At 39.5% G+C, this 12,468-nt stretch overlaps 1 protein-coding gene and 1 pseudogene across 1 annotated transcript in view; both read left to right on the forward strand.

Annotated features, from left to right (window-relative positions):
- The first annotated feature begins 1,411 nt into the window (after nucleotides 1–1,411).
- The window catches only part of DYM (dymeclin), a 286,329-nt gene continuing 275,272 nt past the window's right edge, over nucleotides 1,412–12,468 (forward strand). Inside the window, exons 1-2 of the mRNA XM_081801268.1 lie at nucleotides 1,412–1,501; nucleotides 2,486–2,619. Coding sequence (XP_081657394.1) covers nucleotides 2,559–2,619 — 61 coding nt within the window. The 5' untranslated portion in view covers nucleotides 1,412–1,501; nucleotides 2,486–2,558. The remainder of the gene's footprint in view (nucleotides 1,502–2,485; nucleotides 2,620–12,468) is intronic.
- Nucleotides 9,115–10,345, forward strand: LOC102736478 (large ribosomal subunit protein uL1 pseudogene; annotated as a pseudogene).

The following is a 12,468-nucleotide window of genomic DNA, read 5'->3' on the forward strand; positions in this document are numbered from 1 at the left end:
TGTATTAGCTCAACAGTCAGGCAGAGAGAGAGGATTCAGACTTCCTCTGACTTTTGTTCTGTTCAGGCATTTAATGTGTTGGATGATGCCCACCCACTATGAAAAGGCCAGTTTGCTTTACTCACTTGAAAATTAAAGTGCAGGAACACCTTCACACAACATCGAGAAATAATGTTTAATCAGGTATCTTGGCATCCTGTGGTCCAGTCAAGTTAATACATAAAATTAACCATCACATATGTCTTACTGTGCAGACTGATAGAACTTTATATTTTCATTAAGCCTAATTTCTTGATTATAGGGATTGGTATAGCTCAGCATTTTAGAGGCAAGAATTGGAACCAATAGATAAGGATGTGTCCTTGAGCAGTAACAACGTAGACCCGAGGATCTGTTCAGTGGAGGTGGTATTGGTGTTTATCTCCCATAGTTGGTTTTAAAGATTAAATGAGATGATGTGTATAAAGCACTTAGTGTATATTAGTCAGTGTCTGTTTCTTTTGCTGAGAAAAGTGAGGTTGGAGAAGAAAAGTAACTTGAGTTTTAATATTCTCTTAATTATAGACTTGACCTAGAAATCAGATCTTCTGATTCTCATGACAGTATCTGCTCAATTCTTGGCTGGATTTGCTGAAATGCCCACCTTTCAACTTAAAATTTTTTTAAACAAATTCTTTAAAATTTTTTCTGATCAAATAGCTTCTCCCTGGCCATATTGCCTTATGTTTCTGTTTATTTTTCGTTAGAATGATTTGTGATTATCTGAGCAGAGTTTTACCATTATAGTTTATTGTATTCTATATACTGGGGATCTTTTTTTTTTTTTTTACATTTTTTTTTTATTAACATATAATGTATTATTTGTTTCATGGGTACAGGTCTGTGATTCATCAGTCTTACACTGTTTTTTGTTTTTTAACATTTGCTTTTCTTTCTTTTTCTTTTTCTTTTTCTTTTCATTCCCCACGTTCTTGGAACCCAACATGGGGCTTGAACTCACGACCCTGAGATCAAGACCCGAGTTGAGATCAAGAGTCAAACGCTTAACTGACTGATCCACCCAGACGTCCCTAACATTTGCTTTTCTAAAGAGAAATATAAATGTGTATAAATTGAGTATATATCAACTCTTATCTCTTTTCTTAATAATTTTGAATTCTGAGATGAATTGGCTACTTTCTTCTAATGTGTTTGTCATTTTCAGTTTGCAAATCATTTTTTGTTCAGAATTAGGACCAAGCAGCAATTTCTCTCATTATTTATTTTCCTAATTAGATGTGAAAGTACAGTAAGGTTTGTCTGTGGAGCAACTTCAATTTGACAACTTGGTTTTACAGATGCTATAATATGTTCACTTTGATTTCAGTTTTTAATTTTAACTTTTTAAAACCTTATCTTCTCTTGCAGTTGTAAACAACCCTCGAACAGGAAACCTTGGTGCGCTAATTAAGGTCTTCCTTTCTAGAACCAAAGAACTAAAACTTTCGGCAGAATGTCAGAAGTAAGCTGGCTGATTAAATCATGTTCTCTTTATATTTAGAAATACGAATATTTTTCATTTTTTGGTAGAAATAGATTATGGTCTTTTGAAAGCTATAAAGGAATTCTCATTATTAAAAAATAAAAGAGAGGTTATAATTTACTGTCCAAGTCATTGTGGTGAGATTATGAATTCTGGAATCTGTTTGATTTCAGCATTTTAGACAGTTTTCAGAAATATATTTCTTAAGGTTAATGATGATGTAATTATTATTAAAAAAGGTAGTTCCCCCTCCATTATCACTGCTGCTCGTATCTAGTCTAAATAATGACTAAGTTTGAGGATTATTTCATTCCACATCTGTTTCCTTTCTACCTTTCCTAGTCAATGAAAGAAGGTTCAGATTAGATATTATAATTTTATTTTTATTTTAATTCCACTATAGGTAACGTAGGTATTATAATTTTATATTTGATACATTGGAAGGTTAATCTTTTATGCACTCAGGCATTTTAAAATCATTTTTGGATGGCATTGTTCATTGCTCTGCTTCCAAACAAATTATATCAAATCCAGTTAAAATTTTTCTTGAGTTCATGGTTACTAATACAAATAGCAAGTATTGTACTGGGCTGCTGACAGTGCCCTACTTAAAATTTTGGTTGTGTGCTTGCATATATTCTCTTTATGTTGGTATACTTTAAAACATTTTTTTTCACTTTTCTTTGAACTGCCTGTGTGTGGGACAAGTATGAAGTTAAGAACAAAGAGCATCCATGCCTAAGGAAAACATTTTTATTAGGCTGACTCACTAAGTAAAATACAGAGAATGAAACATGAAGTAGACTGGAATAGTGTAATAAATCACGAGCCGTGAAAAGATATAGTTACTGTCTTTATGTTATAAGCAGAATGGGCAAAATGCTTGAGAAATCATGAACTAGATAGTGCTCATGCTCTCGATTAAATATGGATTCTTGTGTGAGTTTGGTTTTTCCCTTGCAGCCACATCTTCATTTGGCAGACACACAATGCTTTGTTCATTATTTGCTGCCTGCTGAAAGCGTTCATCTGTGAGATGTCAGAAGAGGAACTGCAGCTTCATTTTACTTATGAAGAAAAGGCTCCTGGCAGTTACAGTAAGTATTGCCTTTGAAGATGTCCTAGGGATAGCTTGTGTGACACAGAAAGATAAAATTTGAGGAATAAAAGTAGAATTTTGAAAATCCTATTTTTCTTTCTATAATTTTCATTTCTAAATGACCTGGCCCTGTCACTCTTTTTTCTCCTATATTAATTTCAGTGAGCCAAGACTCTCAATTTTTTTTTCTTTTTATATAAGAAAGAAAGGAGGATTGAAACTTTTATTTACTTTTGACTTCCATGCATATGGAAGATAAAGTTAAAAACCAAAGTATACCTTTCAGAAAACAGAGATGTCAACTTCAGTATTATTACCAGGGTGATACATTAAGGGAGACAACCAATCAGAATTACACATTTCATAAATGTTAAAGATTACTTTCATAGGACAGAACAGTCTCTGGGTCTTTGGGGCTACTTGATCAGAAATAACATTTAAGGGCAGTTTTATGATGCTGAAATGTGTGGTCTTTTCCTGAAGACACAGGGAAAGGTTACCATTCTCTCATGATATTGCTGGAGTTTTGTGTTGTTTTTTTGCCAGTAGTTGGGAAGGTCTATAGTTTTTCAAGATGGTGTTTAGTTTTCTTAGCATTAAAACTTAACAACTGAGAGAGTAGAAGGGCAGATTGGGATTCTTAAATGAAATATGGGGAATATAGTATTTTTCATCTACCCTTCATGCTAACTTCTCTTTGAGAGCAAAGGCAGTGTTGCTCGTAAGATTCCTGGGTTCATTTTTCAAAACACATCTATGTCCTCTTTAGGCTTTTTGTCTACCTAGAGCTTTATATGTTGATTTTTGAGTTTTAGGAAATAAAGGTGTTTAATTTGCTATTGTGATAATCTATATTTGTTAAACATATACTGATGTTTAAACAGAGCTTTTAATCAGAGTTGTGTCTTGCAAGTATTAATTTTGTAAGGCTAGGACTTTCTTTTTGTGGTACTGAAACTGCCAAAACCAGCCCTGCTTGGGGAGTATCAGACCTTTCCACAAAGGTCTAGCAGCAAGAATGGAGTGCATGTTTACCCCATGGCACCTGAGAGCTGAGCCAACCAAGAACCTGCAAACCCAAAACTTTGTTTTGCTTTATGTCAAAACAATTATGCATGCACTGTACTTTAAAATAAATACAATAATATTGTGTTAATATAAAATTGTCATGCATACCATTGAGTAAGTTGATGCACTTCAGAGATACACTGAATTTATTTTGAGGCCCAGAAGGACCCTCTTTGTACCTACGTTCTCCACTTTTTTTTTTTTTTTTAAAGATTTTATTTATTTATATGACAGAGAGACACAGCGAGAGAGGGAACACAAGCAGGGGGAGTGGGAGAGGGAGAAGCAGGCTTCCCGCAGAACAGGAAGCCGGATGTGGGGCTTGATCCCGGGAGTCCAGGATCATGACCTGAGCTGAAGGCAGACGCTTAACCTACTGAGCCACCCAGGTGCCCCCAGAAGCATGGTTTTGTTGTGCATCCTACATAACCTAAAGTGAGGGCAGTGTAAAAATGACACTTTTCCAGCCGTGGGCCACATTATCAAGATGCTTGTCTCACCAGAAGAGCCATCTGTGAAGTCTGATATTGGTAATTCTGTCTGTGCACTGACAGATTGTCCTCTTTTTTTTTTATATGGAGTTAGCAATTCAGGATTTTATACACATTCTTTCGTTTTATTCTTTTCCTTTACAGTTGAGTCTACCGTTGATCCACCAGTTTTAAGTCCAGTAAATATCTTTTTAAGGTTAAACACTTCCTGTTTTTGGCATGTGTAATTATTTTCATTTTAGTCATATATGTTGTTTGAGATTTCTGCTGATCACTGGTGTAAGTCCTTTTACATTTTCTTTTAATACCTTTTTACAATTTTTAGAAGTAATGAAATTAAATGATTGCATAGATTCTGTTAAATGGTAAAAAAAAAAAAAAAAGGAAGCTCACTATGCAGTACCTAAAAACATCTGTTTTATCAGCTAGTATGTGAATCTCGGAATCAGGCGCGCAGGAGACCACGTGGGAGACTGCTCAGGGGTTGAGAGAATAGACAGTAGTGTGGGTTGTTCAGGTTGAATTGACAGAAGCAGAGGACCATCTACAAACAGCTGAGCAAAGTCAGCTGAGGAATTTGAGGACTTTTTTGGTTCCAATTCACTGTAATTCTGCTGTGATGAGATGGATGTTGCCAGCACATTCGGTGAAGCCTTCCTTATGAGGGTCATGTAACTCTCTGCGTAAGCGTCCCATTTGTAATAGAAATTTGTGAGGATGTCCTACATGAACATTTCCCCACAGGCTATGTATGGCATGGTAGTAGATTGTTCGCTAGAGGGAATTCGTATCATTTTGTAAATATAACTCTTTCCACTATTGCATTCCTTTGAGAATAGTCAAAGGGGACAAAGCTAGCCCTAGGCAAAACTATGAAGGACTATAAAATTGTGACTGTTTTCCCTTTGCCTTCAGTGTGAGTCTGGTCTTCTCTCTTGGTATCATCCCCCATTACCGCAAGGTAATAACTAATACTTATTTTACATTTTGTATCTCACAAATCCAATATTTTAAGTCCTTAGGGGTATGAATTTGTAATTTGTTTCCACAAACACTTATGTGGTTTGTTTCTTTATGTATTTGATGATGTTGATTGTGAGCTTTTGTTTGTTCGTCTTAATCTGAGGCCCCAAATAAAGGAAGTATTTGCATTTGCTTCTAGAAGGATCTAGACTGCATCACCTGAGGCCATTTAACCTCCTTTAGAGGTTCTTGGTTTAATGTGACCGCTCAGGTTCAGCTTCCCAGTGGCAAGCTGGTGGCACGGCTTTGTATTGCCAGCTTTGTATTGGCATTCATCATTAGGGTCACCCTACCCTTCAAGTTTGTTTACTGCTCAGTATTTTACTCTGGATTCAAGCCACAGTTTGTTCGCCTGTGGTTGCTCTTTTTGGTTATGGTGCAAGGGTCCCTGGAGATTTCCTCTACTTTCTGGAAGCCCATCAATGCACTAAAAAGTGTATTTTAGCCAAGAACTAGTTGTTTTGTACAAGAGGCCTCTTTGGAGTAACGACTCTACTAATATTGTCACCAGAGGAAGGCAATTATAGTTTCTTTACAAATATTTTTACAATTTTTTAAATGAGGGAAGTAGCCTTTGGAGATTGAGACTGAAGGTAGAGGCGCGCGCGTTTGCGCGTGCACACGCGCACACACACACACACACACAGGGGGAAAGAGTTGACCGGAAAGCCCAGGGAAGTGGGGGAGGCGCTAGGATCAAGAGCACAGAGCAGGAGTGTGGGTTTGCGTTGGAGGGGCAGACCACCTGTGCCCGCAGCGCTGTGGGTGGGCACGGAGGGCACGGAGGAGCTGGGTACACATGGCAGCCAGTTAGCGCGGCTCTGGGGAGAGTAGAAAAGAGACTGGAGACTTGTTGAGTTCAGGTGAAATGCTTGCTTAACCACATTTCCTCGGCATAAAATAGTTTAATAGAAATTTATTTAAAAAAATTTTATTTTGTAGGAATTGCTCTCAAGCATAGTGGATTGAACCCACATGCTTATCTTTGCTTTCTTCTGAAACCCCAATAAAATATCAGTAAAGGGACTTTTAAAAAGTCATGAATTTATTATTAAAGAGGAGGAAAGGGGAACACAGTGTTCATAACATTTTTCTTTTTTTTTTTTTGAAGATTTTATTTATTTATTTGACAGAGAGAGACACAGCGAGAGAGGGAACACAAGCAGGGGGAGTGGGAGAGGGAGAAGCAGGCTTCCCGCCGAGCAGGGAGCCCGATGCGGGGCTCGATCCCAGGACCCTGGGATCATGACCTGAGCCGAAGGCAGACGCTTAACGACTGAGCCACCCAGGCGCCCCCATAACATTTTTCAAGTTGGAAAGTTGAGTAATGATGAACTCAACTGATCAGTGAAAGCTGAAGGCTGAATGCCTTCAGGGTCGGAGAACTCCAGGAAACAGCCAGTTCTTGCCATAGAACCCTGGAAAGGCTTAGGAATTGGAAGTACCAGGTGTCTCTGAAGGCAGACACGTGGGAGGAGTGAATGAAGGAGCAGCTGGACACTCAGCTCTTCTGCACCACCATGCACAGTCAGGAGACCACCCCCTCCCCGGTTAATACTAGAATGTCTTCTCTGAGAGGCTGAACCAAGAGGGCCTTCCTGCAGGAGCTCTGGGGCACAGTGGAGGGGTGGTGTACTGAGAACAGGGCTAAGAGCAAAGGCTACAAATGGAGGAGTGAGGCATCTTTTTTTTTTTTTTTTAAGATTTTATTTATTTATTCATGAGAGACAGAGAGAGACAGAGGCAGAGGGAGAAGCAGGCTCCCCGCAGAGCAGGGAGCCTGATGCGGGACTCGATCCCAGGACCCTGGGATCATGACCTGAGCCAAAGGCAGACGCCTAACCGACTGAGCCACCCAGGCGTCCCAGGAGTGAGGCATCTTGACATGGCTTCTAAGTGCTGGCACTGTGGTTGTACCCACTACCTCCCCTTCCCTCCAGAAGGTTAACGCATACTCTTCTGGAGAAAATGAACTGAAAACAGGAAAAAGATGTAGAGATACTGATGTTTGGGTGTCCCTCAATAATACAGCTCCGAACCTTCCGGTGGGAGCCACCACTTGGCAGGCTGTGCCTGTGCACACAGAGCTTCTGTCAGCATTGGCCTCCTTCTGGCAGGTAAATGGAGAACCAGGGATCCTGACAGCTGGAAAAAACTTCCAACTTCTGAGAGATCAAAACGAGAAAAAAGTGGTAGAAGATAGAATATTTATGGAAATCAAAAAAATAATCCATAATCATACCTCTCTAATATAACTCCTTTCCTTTTCCTTTTTTTTTTGTTTTTAAGATTTTATTTATTTGCCAGAGAGAGCAAGCACAAGCTGGGGGAGCGGCAGGCAGAGGGAGCCCGATGTGGGACTCGATCCCAGGACTCTGGGATCATGACCTGAGCCGAAGGCAGCCGCTTAACTGACTGAGCCACGCAGGCGTCCCATCTACTTTCCTTTTCATTCTCCTCTGGCAGAAGACCCTTTTACGTTTTTATTTTATTAATTTTTTTTAAAGATTTTTATTTATTTATTGAGAAAGAGAGAGAATGATAGAGAGCATGAGAGGGAGGAGGGTCAGAGGGAGAAGCAGACTTCCTGCTGAGCAGGGAGCCCGATGCGGGACTTGATCCCAGGACCCTGAGATCATGACCTGAGCCGAAGGCAGACACTTAACCGACTGAGCCACCCAGGTGCCCCTGGCTGAAAACCTTTTTGAGACTCTCTGGAAGTACCTTCAAAATCCATGATGTAGTCATTTAACTAAGTGCAGTAGAGGTAAAACTCCCTCTTTTGAAACTAATTTTGAATTTTTTCAGATGGCCGAAGTGCTTTGGCTCTCAAGGCAGCACGGTTTCGCTGTTCTCTTATTTTTGCTTGAGCTAATCTTTAGGGCCTGGGGCAGGCTGTATGTAGCTCAAGAGGTAAACCTGAAGTTGGTAGATGAGTTGTTTCTGTTTTATTTTTGTCTTAGTATAAAATTTAACAGTTTCATTAGTTCAGTAATGCAAAAAAAAAAAAAAAGCAATTGCTAGAAAGGACTCAAGAAAGCATGGATTTATTCTTTTGAAATATTTTGCAAATAAGATTTGTGATCTGTCTTTGCAGAAAAATTAAAGTGCTTCTGGCACCTCCTGAATTGTTCTTGGCCTTACAATAGGTGATACTGTTTTTTGATATTTCTCTCTTTTCTTTCCCTTTCTTTTCTGTTATCAGTGGAACAAAATCGTTAAACTTTATTGACAGGCTTGCTTTCAGATTTCAAACTATATCACAAAGCTATAGTAATTGAAACAGTATGGTATTGGCATTAAAGCAGATATAGATCAATGGAACGGAACAGAATGGAACAGAGAGCCCAAAAATAAACCCATGCATCTGTGGCCAATTAGTTTATGACAAAGGTGCCAAGTATATACAATGGAGAAAAGACAGTCTCTTCAATAAATAGTGATGGGAAAATCGGACAGCCGCATGCAAAAGAATGAAACTGGACCCCTATCTCACACTGTACACAAAAATTAATTCAAAGTGGACTGATGACTTGAATGTAGGACCTGAAACCATAAAATTGCTAGAAGAGAACATAGGTGGTAAGCCCCCTGCTACAGGTCTTGGAGAAGATTTTTTGAATCTGACACCAAAAGCAAAAATAAACGAGTGGGACTACATCAAACTAAAAAGCTTCTGCACAGCAAAAGAAATCATCAAGAACATGAAAACAGCCTATTGAATGGGAGAAGTTACTTCCAAATCATATATCTGATAAGGGGCTAATATCTAAAATAGATAACTCAGCACTTGGCTGGCTCAGTCAATGGAGCATGCAACTCTTGATCTCAGGGTCATGAGTTCAAGCCCCACATTGGGCATAAAGCTTACTTAACAACAACAACAAAAATCTAAGGATTCAACAGTTTAAACCTCTTTTCTGGTTATTGCGGTGCATGGCACCGTGAGCAGCAAAGTTTCCCACAACCCCCTGTATGAGTTGGTGCGGGAAGTCCTGCATGGGAATGAGTGCAAGTGCCAGAAGTTTTGGGAGATGGTGGAGCTGCAGATCTGCTTGAACAATGACCCTCAGAAGGACAAATGCTTCTCGGCACTGTCAGGCTTAAGTCCACTCCCAGCCCCAAGTTCTCTGTATGTGTTTTGGGGGATCAGCAACACTTGATGAGGCCAGAGCTGTGGATATTCCCCACATGGACATTGGGGCGCCAAAGAAACTCAACAAGAAGAAAAATTAGTCAAGAAGCTGGCCAAGAAGCAGATCCCTCGAATCCTGGCCCAGGCCCGAATAAGACTGGCAAGTTCCCTTCCTTGCTGACCCACAGTGAGAGCATGGTGGCCAGAGTGGATGAAGTGAAGTCCATGATCAGATTCCAGATGGAGAAGGTGCTGTGTCTGGTGGTGACCGTTGGCTGCATGAAGATTACAGATGATGAGCTTACATATAACATCCATTCAGCTGTCAGTTTCCTGTTGTCATTGCTCAAGAAGAATTGGCAGAAAGTCCAGGCTTTATACATCAGGAGCACCGTGGGCAAGCCCCAGTGCCTGTACTAAACAGCTTAATAAACCCTAGTGCTACCACAAATACATATACATATATAACTCCTACAACTCAATAGGGAAAAATAATCTGATTACAAATGGGCTTGAATAGACATTTTTCCGAAGAAAACAGCCAAGAGGTACATGAAAAGATGCTCAACATCACTAATTATTAGAGAAATGCAAATCAAAAACACAATGAGATATCACCTCACACCTGTTGCAATGCCTGTTATCAAAAAAGACTAGAAATAGCAAGTGTTGGCAAGGACGTGGAGAAAAGGGAACCCTTGTGCACTGTTGGTGGGATTGTAATGCACTGTTGGTGAGCTGCTATGGAAAACAGTATGGAGGTTCCTTAAAAAAATTAAAAGTAAAACTACCATATGATCCAGCAATTCCATTTCTGGGTATTTGTTTGAAAAAAAAGGAAAACACTAATTTAAAAAAATGTATATAGAGCGCCTGGGTGGCTCAGTCGTTAAGTGTCTGCCTTCGGCTCAGGTCATGATCCCAGGGTCCTGGGATCGAGCCCCGCATCGGGCTCCCTGCTCGGTGGGAAGCCTGCTTCTCCCTCTCCCCTTGCTTGTGTTCCTGCTCTCGCTATCTCTCTCTGTGTCAAATAAATAAAGTCTTTAAAAAAATTTAAAAATGTATATTACCCTCATGTTCATTTCAGCATTATTTATAATACCCAAGATACTGAAATAACCTATGTGTCCACTGATGGATGAGTGGATAAAGATGATGTGGTATACACCACACACACACACACACACACACACACACACACACACACACACACACACACACACACACACACCACACACACAGGAATATTATTCTGCTATAAAAAATGAAATCTTGCCATTTGCAACAATGTGGATGAACCTCGAGGGCATAGGCTAAATGAAATAGGTCAGAGACAAATACCATATGATCTCTCTTATATGTGAAAGCCAAATCCATTATACATACATTGAACTCATATATGCAGATAACAGGTTGGGGGGGGTGGGAGAAGTGGGTAAATTTATTTTTCTTTAGTTTAAATAAATTGAATAAAAAAATAATAAAACTGGAATTTAAGAGGATAATACTTTAAATTGGCCTAGAATCTAAGTATGTATTATACAGTACAATACCCTGTGGCATACATATTCTATACAGTTAGTAGTTGCTTACTAAAATCTATTTCCATGCTTTCTCCAACGTACCGTGAAACTGTTTTCTACCCTCTTCTGTTATCAGCAGTTTTTATTTTTTATTTTTTTTATCAGCAGTTTTTATACTGTGCTCAAATTAGAAATAAAAAAGGCATCTTTTTTTTTTTTTTAAGATTTTATTTATTTATTTGAGAGAGAATGAGAGACAGAGAGCAGGAGAGGGAGGAGGGTCAGAGGGAGAAGCAGACTCCCCGCCGAGCAGGGAGCCCGATGCGGACCTCGATCCCGGGACTCCAAGATCATGACCTGAGCCGAAGGCAGATGCTTAACCAACTGAGCCACCCAGGTGCCCAAAAAGGCATATTTTATAATAGAACCTGGAAGACTGTATTATCCTTCGGTATAATTAGAAACATTTCTGTTTGACTACAATAATAGCACCGCCGGAATTATTGCAGATTTTATTGGAATATGTGGGACACAGTTTTATAAATATTGTAATGCATTACAGTGTAGATCAATTTTCATTTTAGAAAAGAGTGAGTCCATCTGCTTTTCCTTAGTTTGATTACTTTATAGACACATACTCAGTTTTGCTCATTAGAAGTTTAAATATGATTTTTAATACTTTAGAATAATTCCAATATTAGTTTCACAATTAAAACTGCCAATTGTGGACTCTACCATGGTTTTCTGAATATGTTTATAGTAAATACAATTTAGCTTATGTGTCTTCCATCTTAAGTCAGTTTTGCTCTGAACTTTTGAGGCACTCGGGGAACCTGTTTTTGGAATATAGCTCTGTTATTTCTTATGTGTTTTTTTTTTTCTCAAAGATTTTATTTATTTATTTGACAGAGAGAGACACAGCAAGAGAGGGAACACAAGCAGGGGAGAGGGAGAGGGAGAAGCAGGCTTCCCGCCGAGCAGGGAGCCCGATGCGGGGCTCGATCCCAGGACCCTGGGATCATGACCTGAGCCGAAGGCAGACGCTTAGCCACTGAGCCACCCAGCGTCCCTTGATTATGTTTTAATACTTGTATTTGGCACAGTTGAGCAGCATTTAGAAACTTAACAGCTTGACTTTCTGCATGCAAAGTAAACAACAATGAGCTCTCTGTGTTTTAATATGGCTGCTGCTTTGTTTTCCATCAGTGCTTTTTTCATTATTCTTTTCTCTTCCCTTCCTACTCTGGTGGAAGGTATTTGATTACAACAGTATCTTGGTCTTCTCTGGTTCCCTCCCTAGGGAGTGTGTGGTATGAATGGGTGTTGAACAGCTCAGTTTCACGTGTAGATGACTGGAGTTGTAAGGAACTGTGGATATCATCTGGTCTTTCATTTGCTCCTTCCCCTAGTGTCACTCACAGGGACCAGAGAAGCAGGGTTAGGGCTTTAAAGCGGGAGAACCCCAGATATAGGAGTGAGATTCAGTGACCTTGTTCTGCATTAATACTCATAATAACAGTTTATATATATTCATTGTTAGAGGTTATTTCTAAATTGGGTATTTAAATCAAAGATTTCCAGTATGTGTTGATGAATGTGCAACATAC

The sequence above is a fragment of the Leptonychotes weddellii genome, chromosome 13, assembly GCF_054177405.1.
Source record: "Leptonychotes weddellii isolate Sample4059 chromosome 13, ASM5417740v2, whole genome shotgun sequence".
In the NCBI taxonomy this organism is placed as follows: Eukaryota; Metazoa; Chordata; class Mammalia; order Carnivora; family Phocidae; genus Leptonychotes; species Leptonychotes weddellii.